Source organism: Vicugna pacos, chromosome 5, assembly GCF_048564905.1.
Source record: "Vicugna pacos chromosome 5, VicPac4, whole genome shotgun sequence".
NCBI classification, from domain to species: domain Eukaryota; kingdom Metazoa; phylum Chordata; class Mammalia; order Artiodactyla; family Camelidae; genus Vicugna; species Vicugna pacos.
In genome coordinates, this window is record NC_132991.1 from 43,108,352 (window position 1) to 43,126,628 (window position 18,277).

The 18,277-nt window shown below is 35.8% G+C and overlaps 1 protein-coding gene, 1 non-coding gene and 1 pseudogene across 4 annotated transcripts in view; 1 reads left to right on the forward strand and 2 right to left on the reverse strand.

The window, feature by feature from the left end:
* The first annotated feature begins 2,730 nt into the window (after positions 1–2,730).
* Positions 2,731–18,277, forward strand: part of UBR3 (ubiquitin protein ligase E3 component n-recognin 3) — a 177,232-nt gene continuing 161,685 nt past the window's right edge. For all 3 annotated transcript variants that reach the window (XM_031678376.2, XM_031678377.2, XM_031678379.2), the window contains exon 1: positions 2,731–3,335. In XM_031678376.2, the coding sequence (XP_031534236.1) occupies positions 2,791–3,335 (545 nt within the window). In that variant the 5' untranslated portion in view covers positions 2,731–2,790. The remainder of the gene's footprint in view (positions 3,336–18,277) is intronic.
* LOC116280730 (U6 spliceosomal RNA) lies at positions 8,021–8,124 on the reverse strand. Its single transcript, XR_004190215.1, has one exon. It is a non-coding gene; the product is annotated as a U6 spliceosomal RNA (small nuclear RNA).
* LOC102535283 (10 kDa heat shock protein, mitochondrial pseudogene) lies at positions 10,224–10,549 on the reverse strand (annotated as a pseudogene).

The window sequence follows — 18,277 nt, forward strand, 5'->3', positions numbered from 1 at the left end:
ATCACAAAGTAGGTGGGAAATGTGTCCTGATTTCTATATGTGTACTGCAATGTCTATATCACTGAAATAGGGGATGGTATTTAAATTGTTTTTGTTTATTTTTGTTACAGAAAAAAAGAGGCACTGGTGACAAATGATGGAATTTTGTAGAAATTTGTAGAAATTTGTAGAAATTTAGCAGTTTGGAGACCACTGAGGAAGCCTGAAAAGGCTGCATTTGCCAGCATGCATCATCACGGTCAAGCAGAGCAGGCACCCTTGTTATTCTCCACAGGAAAGCCGTCCTGGAGAGATACCAGCACACTCCCCAACTGCCTTAACCCACAGACACTGATTAGTGAATACACACTAGTTCTATGTTAGTTTGAAATGTTCCCAGATTTTATTTGGTTTATAATTTGGTGATTCATAAAGAGAATTATTGAGCAACTTTTGAATGATCACTGTTAAATGATGATTGTGAAATGCTTTATTAATGTAAAGAGTTAGGACATGTGAAATAGTATGTTTTAATTATGTTAGATTCATTTATGGTTCTGAATTGGAAATACTCTTTTTAAAATTTTATTTTCTATTGAAGTGTAATTGATTTACGATGTTAGTTTCAGGTACATAGCAGAGATTCAATTAAGATATACATATATGTATTTTTTTCTTTTCATATTCTTTTCTATTATATGTTATTATAAGAAATTGAATATAGTTCCCTGTGCTATACAGTAGGTCTTTGTTATCTCTTTTATATATAGTGATGTGTATCTGTTAATCACAAACTCCTAATTTATCTCTCCTTTGCCCTTTCCCCTTTGGTAACCATAGTTTGTTTTCTATGTCTTTGAGCCTATTTTTGGCCTGTAAATAGAATTTGTGTAATTTAAAAAAAATTCCACATATAAGTGGTATCATATGATATTTGTCTTTGTCTGACTTACTTCACTTAATATGATAATCTCTAGGTCCATCCATGTTGCTGCAAATGGCATTATTTTATTCTTTTTTATGGCCAAGTAATATTCCATTATACATATATATCACATCTTCTTTTTCCACTCATCTGTTGTTGGACATGGAGGTTGTTTTCATGTCTTGGCTATCATAAATAGTGCTGCTATGGATGTTGAGGTGCATGTGTCTTTTTGAATTATAGTTTTCTCCAGATATATGCCCAGGAGTGGGATTTCTGGATCATATGGTATATCTATTTTTAGTTGGAAATACTCTTATTCTATTTCTTTGGATTGCTTGTCCTACAGTTTTTTTTTGTTTTGTTTTGTTTTGTTTTTTTCATTCTTGGTTGTTCTCTGTCATATGTTACTAAGTTACTTGTAATAATACAGTCAGCTTTCTGGAGATGAAGTATGGAAACCTGACAAGCTGTAGATTTTTAGTTCTGTAAGGATCATTAATGATAATTTCTTTCAAGATTCAGATTTTGCCAGATAAGGCAGTGTAATCTCTGGAGATTTTGACTTCTTAGGTCTGAGATAGGGCCTGGGAGTCTGTTTTTGTGAACAGAGCTTCAGGTGATTCTTAGGATCAGGCAATTTTGGGAAGCATTGATGTGGTAGAAAGAGCAGAGCTTTGGAGTCACAGGGACCTGGGTTCTAGTCACATCTCACTTAATTGCCAGTTGTGTATTTCTGGGACACATAAATAACCTTGTTTTAGTTTCCTCTAGTAATAGTACTCACTTCATAGGATTATTGAGAAGATTAAGATGAATAATGTATATAAAGAATGGGGCACATAATTAATATGAAACAAACATTATCAATTGTAATTATGTTCCACTTAATGACGACAGACAAATATTTGAGCACTTATGGATAATGATGAAGACTCATTTTTTGCCCTCAAGAAATTTACCAATTAGTAGTGGGGTGGGGATGAGATTTTTTTTTAAGCAAAGCCAATGGTTATATCATTAAATAAGTTCAGAACCTTATTTTCTGAAGAAGGGAAATGACATGGGCAGACACTGCTAGAACAGAGATGTCGGGTGATTATATGGGATGAATAGGGGGGAACTAGGAAATAAAGACCAGAGACAAGAAATGATACAGCATCTTCAGGAAACATTGAACAGTCGCATTGGTCTCTTTCACATAGCAAACTTGGAGTAGCATAAGGAGCTAAAGATAGAAAGATAAGTTGGGTACCTAACATGGTGGTGGGTTTTGACAGAGTTTCAAAGAGTTTTTGGCCTTTGTTTCCACTAAAATCATTCCACAGGAGAATGATAAGAAAGTACTTTAATCTTCTAAAAAATGTATTTAGAAGATTAAACTGGTAAGTGTGAGGGTAAGAATTGATTCAGGGAGAAACTTAGGCTTGATTCAATAATAACAGTAATTCAATGGTAATTAGAGGTTTGATAACAGTGGGAACCTACTTCTCAAAAGGAAATGCAGATGCCTAAAATACATTTGAAGATGCTGTGTATAATTACTATCGTCCAGGTGAATAAAAACTTGTCCATATTAAAGATTTTCCATGTTGTCAATATGAAATACATATTTTTAAAGTCGAGTCCCTTATTTCAGTAGCTCTGAACTTTTGAGAGCCAAGATGTTGGGGGAAGAAACAAGGAAGCCGTCCCAGGGAAGACGGTCGTGAAGCAGGCACCGCAGCGGGAGGGGGCGTGTGCAGGGGCGGGGACGCAGGCGGAGGTGCGCGGCAGCTCCGGGGTATCGCGAGAGTTGGGCGGGCCGAGCAATCGCAGCAGTCAATTCCCCCACCCTCCCGGGAGGAGCCGCCGGCCCTGGACTCTCCAAATTCTGAGCTCTCATCATGGCGGCGGCGGCCGCGGCGGCCGTCGGGGGGCCGCAGTCACCCCAACCCGAGGTGCCAGCGCCTGGGCTGGCCCTGGACAAGGCGGCTACCGCCGCGCACCTGAAGGCGGCCCTCAGCCGGCCGGACAACCGGGCAGGTGCTGAGGAGCTGCAGGCGCTGCTGGAGCGGGTGCTGAGCGCCGAGCGGCCGCTGGCAGCGGCTGCGGACGGCGAGGAGGCGGCGGCGGCCAGCGGCGGGGGCGGTCCGGGGGCGGCCGAGGAGGAGGCCCTGGAGTGGTGTAAGTGCCTTCTGGCGGGCGGCGGAGGCTACGACGAGTTCTGCGCGGCAGTGCGGGCCTACGACCCCGCGGCGCTCTGCGGCCTGGTCTGGACAGCCAACTTCGTGGCCTACCGCTGCCGGACGTGCGGCATCTCCCCCTGCATGTCGTTGTGCGCCGAGTGCTTCCACCAGGGTGACCACACTGGACACGACTTCAACATGTTCCGCAGCCAGGCCGGGGGTGCCTGTGACTGCGGGGACAGCAACGTGATGCGTGAGAGTGGGTGAGTGGAGCCCTGGCCTGAGGCGGGGGGCACTGCGGGAGGCCCAGGCCGAGATCTGGGGAGGCCTTGGGGAGGGGGAGCCGGGAGCCGGCTCTGAGCTGTCAAGGGAAAGGAGAGGGGGAGGGTGCAGCCACATGGGGAGCTGTCAGCGGTGGAGAGGGGATGGGGAGGAGGGGAGAGCGGAGAGTATGTTTAGGGAACGAGGCTGTGAATTTTCGGGAAGCCAGGGCGAGTGAGTGAGTGTGAGAAAAGAACCAGTGCGTGGGGTAGGAGGGGAGAGAGGAGGAAAGGATACTTGGGGAATCTGGTGTCGAGCTGTCAATTGTGTACTTGTTGGGGAAGGCTTTAAAACTGCTTGTTTATGGGGAAGAAACTGATGATGTGATTTAGATTGGCTGGGAGAGGAATAATGTTGGAGACCGAATTGGGTCGCGGAATGATGAGAGTCGGGGAGGTGGTCTTGTAACTTCAGGGGAGGGCAGCTTGTGGAAAGGGACTTATGAACTGTCAGTATGTCAGTATGAGGAAAGGAGCTCTTGAGCTGATGGGGGTTGAGGGAGGAGGGAAGGGGAGGGGCCTGCATGAAAAGTGACTGTTGAGCTGTCACTGGAGTATTTGGTGTGCTGGAATGACATCTAGAATTGAGATACTGAGCAGTCAGTTATAGAATACCCTCCATGCCAGAAGAACAGACAAAACACTGGGCGAATTAGGAATCAAGTATTAGGTCTTCTCCAGTTAAAAGGGCATCTTGCTCACTAATACGCGAACGTCTGGCTGAAAGGAAACACTCAACAAATGTTTTTTTCAAGAGGAGTGATGTACTAGGGTGTTGGGATTTAGGACAAAAGACATTTCAGAGATTGCTGTGAGTTAAAGAGTTGGTACATGTTGTATCTTGGCTTGGAACATGATGTCAATGTCTGGGGAGGTCCTGGGAAAAGGAAAAAAAAACTTAGTCAAAGAGGAGATTTTGGCTAGGCAGTAGCTGAAAGAATGTTAGCAAATCCAGTTGTTCAAGTTTTTCAATTTTCAGGTCTTATAATTAATGATAGAGTATGATCCCTTCAGAAGTGGTCACTTTTTTTTTGGAGTACTTGGTTACTGTTACTGCAGAATGTATCTACTAGGTGCAAGCAAGGCTTCTAGGATATTAAAAATGAACAAGACATTGACCTATCCCTTAAGCTGCTTACACTAGAGTAGAAAACGATGAAATCTTTAAATAGTCTGGGAGTTAGAGTAGGCTTCTTTGCGGAGGGAGTAAGCAAAAGGCTTCAGAAAGGAGGTATTTTGAGCTTGCTAATAATACTATCTATAATACCGCCACTACTAAATGACAACAACAGCAATGGTAGTAATTGCAGCTAACATCTGAGAACTTAAAGTGTATGCCTGACACAAAAGATACTTTAAAAGTTAATATTTGAATATATATAATATTTATATAGCTAAAAAAGCAAAAAATAAAAAATAGAAAGGTACACAGTTTGAAGTTTCCCTCCCATCCTGTCTCCCATTTGCCCAGTTTCTTCCCACTGTTATTAGTTTCCCACTGTTTCTGTTTCTCATACTGCAAGAAAAAACAAGGAAGAACATGTATTTCGATTTTTCAGTCTCCTTTTATGCAAAAGGTAACATATTGCACTATTCTGTACATCTTGCATTTTTCATTTGTTAAAAGGTCTTTCTGTGTCAGTGAATCAGTGTACTCACTCTTTTAAAAAAATCTGCTGCATAGTGTTCCATGTCGTGAATTTGCCTTTATTTAATCATCACTTTTGATGGACATTTGGGTTTCAGTATGAAATAAAAAACTGGTATACCTGTCTTTTCACACTAGTGCAAGAATGTCAATGGGATAAATTCTCTAAGTAGGATTCCCAGTTTGCCCTCCATAACCCTTAGTAGTAAGCAGAGCATGTGACTCCCTGTTTTCCAACAACCTCATCAACAGAGTGCTGTTAAAATTTTGGATTTTTATTCATCTATTTGGAAAATAGTGGTCAAATATTAAAGTCTGCTTTACATGATTAACTCATTTAATCAATAACTCTGAGATTGTTACTGTTAATATCCCCATTGTACAGAAGAGGAAAGTGGGACACTGAGTTTTAAGAAACTTGTTCAAGATTACATAGGTAGCCGACTAGGCATGCTGGCTCCGGAGTCTGACAGCTCAACACTTCTCTTTTTGCCTCTACAAGTAGCATTCTTATTGGTACTTCGTTCATTACTGTGTTTTGTCTTTTTTTTTTTTTTAATATGACATTCTTATTTGGGCCTTTGTTTCTTTTTCTTTTTGAAAGCTTACTTTTAAAAAACATTTAAGAGGGATTTCAAAAGAATTGGAACAATCCTTTACTGATATTTAGACATTTTTACCTTTTAGACTAGGTTAACATTTAGGAGACACCCAAGGAACATGGAAGTTGGAAATAGTATTCTTTCTTGAATTTTGGAACACATTAGTAGTATGATCAGGTTGATCTGAATGAGATGCATATCTGATCTCTAACTGTGATGCTTCAGCTCTGGAGCAGAATATCTCAATGAGTTTCTTTGAAGATAATTATGCAGGTTTGGGGCATTTGGGCTATAGATAGCCCACATCCTAACCTCATAGCATTTGCCTTTACTGACATCTTGTAGATTCTTATTTTTCCCCGAGTCTGGCAGCTGTCTATGAGATGGTATATAGTACTCAAAGAATTGTTGTTTATCTGAAATGCATAGGTTTTGCCTGTACGTGCCAGCAATTGCCATGCCCAAGTTTATGAGGAACACGAGTGAACAGTAAACATTTTTGTGGCCAGGTAATTATTCTGAAAATTTTACAACCCTTTGCGTTGAGTAGAATAATTCTTCTAGGCTACATACCTGATCTACTGCCTTGAGAAACACGAGATGTTAGCCAGCAGTGCAAGTTAAAGGGCTGCCTCTGAAGCATTTTTATAACTGGAAATCAACAAATTATGGCAGTGTTGACACCTGATAGGCTGGACTGCCCTCACATAATGGAATATATTTAACTTTTCTCTGTTTTTGATATTTCTTAAACTTCTTTTAGATTGCTAAAGATTGAAGATGTGTTGATTTTGGGATTATTATTGTGACTGCCATAGAAGTTTGTAAATACTGTTCAGAAAATTTTTAAGGAAGGATTCCATTTTTCTCTGCATCTGTATTCTTAGTAAAAGAGAAGAAACCTTGTTGTGCCTTAATCCTTTTCCCAAGAGTCTGTTGTGGGTAGGATGTTGTATGATTGGAGGTGGGGAAGAATCGAGTCTTGGCTCCATCACAACCTGTATTACTGTTTAATTTTCAAATCTGTAATTATAGAAATATGGAAGGAGGATTCAATTATTTTTGATTAGTAGTATTGATAGAATACATATGATAGTAACAGGTATACAAATCAAAAGAAGAAAACAATTGAGAATTCATTTGCAGGAAGAGATCACAAAGCTTAGAAAGCATAGAAACTATGTATTAATAATTGTATAGCTGCATTGTTTTGCCACTAATGAAGAAGTGCAATCATTGTCACAAATGGTTGACAAATGGATGGATGATTTTTTAAAAAAATAAAGGAAAGTCTAAAATAATGTCCAATTGGTTTGGGGTTCTGATGGAATGAACCAGAAATTGGAATTTTAAAAATTTAGTTTGCAAATTTTGATGCAGAGAATGACCATTTTCATGTCCTATTCTGTATTATAGATTTTTTTGCCTCCTTGCTTATTATTCCTCACAGATTCTAAGCTCCTTAAAGAATAAGAACCTTATCTTGCTGTTATTAATCAAAGGCTTTTGCACTTAGTAAGTACTTAGTAAACATTGAATTAAATTGAATAAAATAATGGCTATTATACCTGAACATTGTCCTGAGATTACATTGCTTTAGTTATTCAGGAGGTGGCAGGAATTATTAAATCCATAACATCCTTTTTCGGCGTACTTCAGAAATGATTTCTTTTTTAATTTGAACAGTAATACTTCCTGGCTGTAATATAAAAATAGGTGGATAAAGTAAAAAGTAAAGGTTCCTCTTTCCTTCATTCCACTCTTTCCTTCATTTCACCCTCAGTGAGAGACATCCCTTACTTTTTTCAGCTCAGATCTACATTGAAAAGATTTTAGCTATAATTTACTCAGCATTTCTAAATATTTTGTTGAAAGTTTTTAGATTATTTGGTGTGTGGCAATACCAGAAATGGAAGCAGGAGCATCTCCTTGAACAGTGTTGTATTCTTCTGTACCTCGCTTTTTTCCCCTAGCAAACTTACTGGACACTGTCTTTTATTAGTACACATAGAGCCCTTTCATTTTCTTTTTTTAAAGTTAAATTGTATTCCACTGCATTTTCATGTTTTTGTATTTTACTGTACTTTATTCAGTCAGTTCCCTACTGATAGACATGTGAATTGTTTCCAGTCTTAGGCTATTATAAGCATTGCTGCAGTGTATTCTTGTATACACTTCTTAGTGTATATATGAGGATAAATGCCCATTAACAATATCTTTGGTAATGGAAATGTGCATTTTAAACTTTGATAGAGCCCTCCAAAGATAGTAGTTTACACTTGTACCGATACTGTAAGAAAGCATGTTTCTTCACATCTTAGCCAGTAAATATGGTTTATCAGTTTTCTGATCTTTGTTAATTTTTTTTTTCTTTTTTTAAAAGTATGAAACGCTTCACGAATTTGTGTGTCATCCTTGCGCAGGGGCCATGCTAATCTCTATATCGTTCCAATTTTAGTATATGTGTTGCCGAAGCGCGCACTGATCTTTGTTAATTTGATGAGTGAAAAGTGATATTTCATTTTATCTGTTATCCCTTCCCCCACTGCCCTTATATCCCAAACTGGAGTATTTTGAAGCAAATCAGATATAATTTATAATTCAATTAATAAATTTTTGAATATGTATCTCAGTAAAGAGATGTGAACTCCTTAAAAAAAAAAAACCCAAATGTCCATTGACAGATGAATGAATAAACACAATGTGGCATATACATAAGACAGAATATTATTCAGCTTTTACAAAGAATGAAATTCAGACACATGCTACAATATGGACACATGCTACAACCTTGAATTTGTTATACTAAGTGAAATAAGCCTGACACAAAAAGACAAATACTGTATAATTCTATTTATGTGAAGTACCGGTAAGAGTCTAATTCACAGAGACAGAAAGTATACTTGGGGGTTTTGGAGGACAGGGAGGGTGGAGGGGTGGAGGGGTGGAGGGGTAGAGGGGTGGGGGAAGGTAGGGGCAGGGCATGGAAAGTTATTGTTGAAGTGGAGGGTAGAGTTTCAATTTAGGAAGATAAAAATGTTCTTGTGATAGATGGTAGTGATGGTTGCACAACATTGTGAATGTCCTTAATGCCACTGAACTGTACAGTTGAAAATGCTTAAAATGATAAATTTTATGTTGTATATTTTATCACAAGTAAAAGAACAACTATAGTACCATTACTACACCTAAAATATTCACAATTATTTCATAATATCTTCAAATATCCAGTAAGTGTCCGGAATTTCCCACTCATCTCATAAATGATTTCTTAGTGTTGTTTAAGGATTATGATTCAAAGAAGGTCCTAATGTTGTATTTGGTTTCATATCTCTTAAGATTGTTAATCTATAGTCTTCCGGCCTCTCTTCTTTTTTCCTTCTCTGCAGTGTATTAGTTGAAGAAACCCGAATTCTGAGTTTTACTGATTACATCTCTGTGATATTTAACTTGTTCCTCTACCCTTTAAACCAGTAGTTGAATCTGGAGTCTTGATCAAATTTTACGTTCTATTTGTTTTTTTTTTGAGGTGGGGGGCAAGAAAATTTTATAAATTTTTGTACTGGGAGCCACAGAATGTCTCCTTGTCTCTTCTTTTGTAAATGTTAGGTTGATCAGTAGGTTCAGGTTTGTCAGCCGAATCCGTTTGTTATAAAATTCCCTCTCATGTTAAAAAAGTAGTTATTACTTATCACTGTCTAGATCCATTATTTTATTAGGGTTTGCAAAATGGTGATATTCCTCTAGTTTTCTTCAGTATTTTTACTGAAATTCCTGTGTGCGTGTTTTACTTTTAGATTTACTTTTATACATTTACTTAAATGTACTTTTACCACATTTAAATAATATATATATAATTGTTTTAGTGTGAAAATTTTACATGGGTCATTTCACATTATATTAGTCCTTTTTCTGCTTGCCTTTTTCACTTACCATGTTGCTAATGTAGACTAGTTCATTCATTTCTAACTACTATTAAACATTCTACAGTATTATTAAGCCATAGTTTTATCTGTTTCTTTGCTGAGAGACAATTAGATGCTTTACACTTTTCACTGTTTTCAGAGGGCTGCAGTGGCACATCCTTGCATGTGTCTCCTTGTATAGATAAACTTGACTTTTTTAGAATAGATTCCTAGGGGAGGAATTACTGGGTCATAGAGTGTGCTATTCTTCAGCATTGCTAGATAGTTAAGAATTACCTTCCATTGGTTTATCCACTTTATTCCCAATTACACATCCAGCAGGAATTTGAGTTTCTGTTTTTCCTATTTATCATAACTTGGAGATATATATACACACATATATATGTATATAATATATGTGTATTATATATATACATTATATATATCTGATTTTTTGCCAATTTGTTGGATATAAATTTATTTAAAAATTTTGCATTTTCCTGACTGTCGTAGAATTGAACATATTTTCATATTTTTTAAGCCATTTGGTTTCTTTTTAGTTTTTTTTTTTGTTTGCATATCATTAGTTTATTGTAAAAGAGAGACATGGAAATTATTTACATGATGAAAAGATTTCAGAACTTCAGTGGAAAGGGCATTTGATGGCAAATGATGCCATTTCAGTAGTGACATTTCAGTCTACATATTTTCCAAGAATGTCACCATCTCTAAATAAGAAGTAATCCTTGTCATCTAGAACTACTTTGGTGCCTCCATATTCTGGGAGAAGTACTTTATCTCCAACTTTCTCACTAACTGGTTAATCTCTCCACCCTTTCCTTTAGAGCCTGATCCAACAGCTACTACTGTTGCTTGCAAAACTTTTCTTTGAGATTTTTCTGGAAGCATAATGCCTTCTTTGGTTACAGTTTTGGCTGCACTCCTTTCAACTAACACATGGTCAAAGATGGGGAGAAACTTTCTAAATGCCTATCCTGCCATGACTCCGGTCCCCACAGCTCGTACTCTCCCCTCCTGCCGCTGCCGCAAGGAGAAACGTCCCCCATTTGGTTTCTTTTATGAACTGCTGGCTCATATTTTTTTTTGCCTATTTTCTGCTGAGTTTTTTGTTTTATCTTACTGAGTTTTCATACTATATATGCTGGATACTGATCTTTGATTATATGGATTCCTAACTTCATTTTTTGTTATGTGTCTTCTCACTTGTAATAAATACCTAATAGTGTTGTAAAAGGCTTTAAATGAAAATCTAGTTTTTCTGTTATAGTTTGCATTATATGTGTCTTTTTAAAACAATCCTCTCTAATTTGGTTTAAAAAATGCTTATTAGTTTTTTCCTAAAAGATTTAAAGTTCTTGATTTCATATTTTGGTTTTTAGTCCATTTATTTTTATGTATAATGTGAGATTGAGATCTAATTTTATCTTTTTATTTATTATTATTATTTAAAAAAAATTTATCTTTTTAAATATGAGGATCCAGTTGTTCTGGCACCATTTATTAAAGTCATTTTTTCCTTCCATTGATCTACAGTGCCACCTCTGTCACATATCAATTTCCTGTGTATATGCTATATTCGCTGAGGTATTGATATGCAACAATATCATACTATTTTCATTATTATAACATTAGAATAAATATTAATATGACAGGATTTCCTTTACTGTTATTCTTCAAAAGAATCTTGGCTATACATGATCCCTTGCTTTTTCATTTGAATTTCAGGGTTAGCTTGTCAAGTTCTGTGGAAAATTCCTATTAGATATTTATTAGAATCACATTAAAATTGAGGACATTGCAGAAGGAGCTCTATAAGGGTATTCACTATAATACTGTTTGAAATAGGAAACAAATTAGAAACAAAGAGATTAAACTGTGGTTTAATCATGCAGTGAGATACTTTCAGTATAACACATATGTCATCATCTTTATATTAATAAGTCTGCTATCCGTGAGAGTAGTGTAAATTATTTTTTATTTCACTAAAGTAACTTCCTCTGTAAATTGTTTATCTTTTATAAGATTTGTTCCCAGATACCTTATTTTTGTTTCTACTATAAATGGTATCATTTTAAAAATTATTTTTCTAATTCCTTGTTTATTGCTTTTTCCCAGTATTTTATATTATAAGAATTTTCAAATGCTATTTTTTTTATATTGATCAAACAATCTTCTGAAGTCTCTTCTAATAGCTAATCTGTACTTTTTCTTATTAATGAGACCTGTTGTATGTCAGGAATTTACATATATCTGATTTAACATTCTAGACAAGCCTTAGGGGTTGATGTTATCATCTACATAAGTACAATACAGTTTCAGGGAAGCAACATGACCAGTCACACAGCTGTTATTCACACCCGTTTCTGTCCATATCCCAGTCCTGTGTTCTTAGCTCCAATGCCTTCTGTTGATACTGCATTCTAGTGAAAGATACAGAAAACTTTACAAAGAATTTGATTTTGATCTGGAAGGATACTGGGAGTTGAAGGAGGATACTTTGGATTGAAGGAACAGAAAATACAAAGTTTCACGGACATAAAGGAACATGATGTAGTCAGATGCTAGAGTGATTTTCACCTTCACTTTTAACTGGGTTGAGAATTTTAGTTGACATTTGTTTCCCTTACACTTTTTTTGGGGGAGGGGAGGCAATTATGTTTATTTACCTTACACTTTGAAGGAATTTTTGCGTTGTCTTCTGGTCTTCATTCTTGAGAAGTCATGTTTGATCTAATTATTCTTTGGTAAGTAGTCTACCTTTACTAATTGGTTGCTTTTAAGATTTGCTTTTTGGTGATCTGTAGTTTCACTGTGATGTGTCTAGGTGTGGCTTTATTTGTTGGGTTGGTTCTAGGTGAGGATTTGTGTGTCTCATCACTTCTGGAAATTCTCAGCCATTGCCCCTTTGAATTTCAAGTCTCTCCTATTCTTTATTTTCTGTTTTGGATATTTGTTGGATCTTCTCATTCTGTCTTCTAAATAGAGCTTACTCATTTTCTATCCATTTATCTTTTTCTTTTTTTTCCTGAATTGGGGGGTGATTTCCTCAGATGTATCTTCTAGATAATTCCTTCTTCAGTTCTGTCTAATCTGCTGTCTAGCTTGTCTATTAGGTTTTAAATTTGAGTGAATGTATATTTCATTTCTAGAAAAATCTTTAAGGAAAACTTTACAGAGAATTTGGGTTTGATCTAGAAGGAGATTGGGATTTGTTTTCTAAGCCATCACAAACATGTTTGACTCAGTGCCAATCTTAAAAATTGATTTTTGGTTTGGGGAGTTCCAAAACCACATGAGTAATGCAAGTTTTAATCACAAACTTGCATGAAGCCTAGATTTGGGATATTGACTTCTTAAGGGAATTTTAAGCCTTGTCTGCTGCTCAGGTAGAGACAACACTGCCTATAATTCTATTGGAAGAGGTGGGGTAAATCTAATGGAATATATTCTTTGGAAATCTAACCTGTAATAATGCGAATAATTTCCTAGAATACTGGTTTTTAAGGATATATTGTTACAGTTCTGATTTATTCACTATAATATTTTCATTATCAGAAAACTCCAGTTAGCTTATCAGTCATCTCTAGAGAACACCCATTTTTTGACAGGGGTCCTTTGAAATTGGTTTTGCTAATTTTCAGTTTAGAATTTGTGAGAACATATCTGTGTATAAGGCCATGTTTTGGTTGCCCTTCCCAACATTTGTTGTCTTTTTGTTCTTGGGTAAATCACTTAATTTTCCTAGGCTGTAGTTTTTCTCACATGTAAAATGGGGATGGTATTTGACTGCTTACTTCAATTTTTTTTAACTAAATGAGACACTACACACATAAATAGAGTGATATTATTCCAATTTTATATGATGATTGTCCAGGACTATGAAACATATTGGCACACTATATTAATATTCCTTTGTGCTGGTGCTCTTGTAGACAGAACTGTAAGAAGCAAAACCTTTTATCCATTGGATTTGAATGCTTGACCAAGGCAATTGCTTATGATTTTCAGGGCATTTTTTTTGGAATACTTTTATTGAGACATAATTGATTTACAAGAAGTTACACACATTCAAAGTACATTAAGTTTTCATATATATATATATATATATATATATGCTCTTGTAAACTGTTATCACAATCAAGATGGTAACCATAGCGAGCACCCCCCAGAATGTCCTTGTGCCTTTTGTAATCCCTGTCTTTTGCCTTTTTTTGTGCCCCTTTCCCCAGCGGCCACTTATCTACATTCCGTTGCTATAATTTGTATTTCTAGAACTTTATATAGGGGTGTGTGTGTGTGTGTGTATTTTTTCTCTGCTGTCTTTCACTCAGCATAATTATTTTGAGATTCATTAATGTTTTTATGTGTCAATAGTTCATTCCTTTTTTTGGTTTATTAGCTTGTTATTACCATGTTATTTTATTGATTGTTTTATGGCTTACAGGATATATCTTTAACTTAGCACAATCTATCTTCAGTTATATTATACTACTTTATGTATAGTATAAGAATTTTATAATAGTTTGTTTCTGTTTTTCTCTTTCAGCTTTTATCCTATTGGTATTACATGTTTTATTTGCACATATATCATAAACCCGTGGACATATTGTTGTTATTTTTATTTAAACATCAGTAATTTCTAAACGTGATTTAAATAATAATTAAAAAAATCTTACCCATCTAGTTACAATTTCCAGTTTTCTTTGTACCTTTGTGTAGGTCCATGTTTCCACTTGGTACAATTTGTCTTATGCCCAATGACTTCCTAAAATATATCTTATAGTACAGGTTTGCTAGTGATGGATTTTTTTGGGGGGGTATGTCTGAAAATGTCTTTACTTTTTTTTTTTTGCCTTCGTTTTTGAAAGATAATTTCTCTGGGTTAAGGATTCTAGAACTTTAAAGATATGCTAGTGACTTCTTACTTGCATTGTTTCCAAGGGGGAATCTGCCGTCTTCCTTTCCTTTCTTCTTCTGTACCTAACCTGTCTTTTGTGTGTGATTACCTTTTAGATTTTCTCCTTTTTTTTTTTTTTTTGGCAGTTTGATTATGCTTTTGAACAATTTGACTATGATGTGCCTCAGTGAAGTTTTTTTTTTCTCCCATGTTTTTTGTGCTTGGGTTTGTTGAGCTTCTTTGACCTTTGGTTTATAATGTTAATCAAATTTGGAAAACATTTGAACATTATTTCTTCATTTTTTTTTACCTTCTACTAGTTTTGGGGACTCTAGTTATATGCATATGAGGCTGCTTGAAGCTTAACTCACTACTTTTTCTCTTTTTTTTTTTTTCTCATTGTCTTTTATTTTTGCTGGTTTCTGTTTCTGTATCTTCAGGATCACTAATCTTTTCTTCTGCCCTGTCTAGTCTGTTAATCCAACCCATTTTATTTTTTATATCAGATATTGTAGTTTAATGCCTAGAAATTCAATTTTTTAATATCTTCCATATTTCTATCTAACTTTCAAACATATGTAATATTGTTATGTCTTTTAATATTTATTTCTGCTAATTTAACATCTGTGTTAATTCAAGATGACTTTTGATTGATTGTTCTCCTCATTATAGATTATTTTCTCCTGCTTCTTTATATTCCGTACATTGGATGCCTGACACTTAATTTTACCTTTTTGGGTGCTTGATATTTTTTCTATTTCTGAATATTTTTGAACTTCATTTTGACATATAGGTAGTTTTTTGGAAATAGTTTGATTCTTTCAGGTCTTACTTCATGATTTGTTAAATGGGTGAGGAGAATTGCTCAGTCTAGGGCTAATTATTTTCCATTACTAAAGGAGATCAAAGATCAAAGACCTACCCCACTATGAAGGGAAGGTACCTAATGTCTCATGAAATATGAGTTTGTCCAGGCTGCCTGACGGAACAGCAATCTTGGTCTTATATGTGTCAGCATTCTTGGTCTTTTATGTGAATATGTATTGTATTCTAATTTTGTCATTTTTTTTTTCTTGGCCTGGCCTTGGATAGCTTCTTCATTCTTATGTGCTGATCTGTACTCCGATGAATACTCAGGGTACCCTATATAGATTCTGGGATTATTTTTCTGTGGAATTCTTTTCTCTTTGGAACTCTGTTCTATGAACTTTAGCTGCATTTATTTTCCTGGACTCTCAGTTCTGTCTCTTGCCTCAACTCAGAAAGTTGGCCTGGCTTCATTGATTCTCTTTCCTTGTGTTGTGGCCTTGAAACTCTCAAGGCAGAAAGCTGTGACACTTACAGGATTCACTTCATTTGCTTCCTATCTGTTAGATATCCTTGTCCATGATTGCCTGATGTCCAATGTCTTGAAAACCATTGCATAGTTTTATCTGGGTTTGTGTGTGTGTGTGTGTGTGTGTGTGGTTATTTTGGATGAGGGGATTAATCTAGTGCTTTTTACTTTATCTTGGGCTGTGTTGCAAAAACATTGACATACAAATTTCAGGTTATTTTCCATTATATGTTATTGCAAGGTATTGAATGTAGTTTCCTGTGCTGTATCAAGTATCTTGGGAAATACTTGATTACTGATTCAATCTCTTATTATTGGTCTGTTCAGATTTTCTATTTCATCATTGATTCATTCTTCATAGATTGTGTGTTTCTGGGAGTTTATTCATTTCTTGTAGGTTGTCCAACTTGTTTACCTACAGTTGTTCATAGTAATCTCTTATAATTCTTTATATTTCTGTAGTAACAGTTGTAATTTTTCCTCTTTCATTAACAGTTTTATTAATTTGAGTCATCTTTTTATTCTTGTCCAGCTAAAGACTTGTCATTTTTGTTTATTAAAAAAAAACTTCATAGTTTTGTTGATCTTTTCTATTGTTTTTCCATTCTCTGCTTCATTTATTTCTGCTGTGTTTTTTTTTCTTCCTTTTGTTAACTTTGGGCTTAGTTCTTTTTCTAGTTCTATAAGGTGTCAGATTGTTTATTTGAGATCTTTCTTTTTTCTTAATGTAGACATTTATAGCTATACATTTCCTTTCAGAGCATCTTTCTCTTCAGCCTGTAAGTTTGGTTTGTTTTGTTTACTTTTACATTTGCTTCAAGATTAAAATTTTTTTTTCTTTTGATTTGTTTTGGTTGTTTACGAATGTATTAATTTTCACATATTTGTGAGTAACCTAGTCTTCCTCCTCTTAATTGGTTTTTAGTTTCATACCAATGTGTTTAGAAAAAGATACTTGATATAATTTCAGTCTTTTTGAATTTGTTATAACTTGTATTTTGGCCTAACATATGATCTTTCCTGGAGAATGTTCCATTTCATTCTTGAGAAGCATATGTATTCTGCTGCTGTTGGATGGACTGTTTTGCATGTATCTCTTAGGTTTATTTGGTGGTGTTCAGATCTGCTGTTTCCTTGTTAATTTCCTGTGGGGATCTATCTGTTGTTGAGAGTGGAGTATTGCAGTCCCCTACTATTGTATTTGTTTATTTCTCCTTTCAGTTCTGTTAGTGTTTGTTTTATATATTTAAGTGCTCTGATGGGGGGTATTGTGCATAATTATTTATAATTGTTATATCCTCTTGATGAATTGATCCCTTTGTCATTATGTAATTTGTTCTTTGTCTCTTTTCACTATTTTTGACTTAAAGTTTCTTTTGTCTGATATAAGTACAGCCAGTCTTGCTCTCTTTAGGTTACAATTTGCTTGAAATCTTTTTCCGTCCCTTCACTTTCAGCCTATAGGTGTCCATAAAACTAAAGTGAGCCTCTTGTAGGCAGCATATTGTTGGATCTTTTTTGTTTTCGTCTTTGTCTTCTTTGTTGTCTTTTTTTCCCCCATCTTTCTCTTCCTCCTTTTCTTCTCCCTTCACCTTTCCTTCCCTCTTCATTTTCTCCTTCTCCTTCTTCTTCCCCCTCCCCTCTCCTTTCTCCTTCCCCTTCTCCTCCTCTTCTTCTTTCCCTCTCCCCACTTTAGCCTATGCCTTATGATTTGGAGAATTTAATTTACTTACATTTAGAGTATTTTTTGATAGGTAAGGACTTACTATTACCAGTTTTTAAATTGTTTTCTGGCTGCCTCACCCCCGTATTTTTTTTTTTTTTCTTTCTTAAAGCCTTTACTTTTGAGACATGACAGGAAAATCTTACAGGAACACACTGAAAATACAGATAACAGTTGAAGGCGAAGGCAATCCAATCAGAACACTTTTTACTCCTGTCAGCTAATGCTGAAGCTGAAGTTCTGAGTAGGACACTTCTGAAGAGCACCATTGCTGGGCATAGTATTCTAGGTGGGCAGTTTATTCTCTCAATATTTTGAATATATCATCCCACTTTCTCCTGGATTGTGAGATTTCTGTTGAGAAATCCACCTGTAGACTTATGGGGGCTCTCTTCTGTGATGATTCACTTTTCTCTTGCAGCTTTCAAATTTCTCTGTTTGTCTTTGACTTCTGATAACTTAGTCATAGTGTGTCTCAGTGTAGCCCTTTTGGGGCTCAACCTATTTAGGAACTTTAGGGCCTCATGAAACTGGATGTTCATTTATTTCCCCAATTTCAGAAGTTTTCAGCCATGATATCTTTAAGTAGACTTTTAGTCCCCTTCTCTCTCTTCTTTTTTTTCTTTTTTTAAACTTTTTTTTATTGAGTTATAGTCATTTTTACATTGTTGTGTCTCTTCTTTTTTGATTTTCATAATGTGTACATTGTTTTTTTGACTGTTGTCCCATAAGTCCTGTAGGCTTTCTTCACTC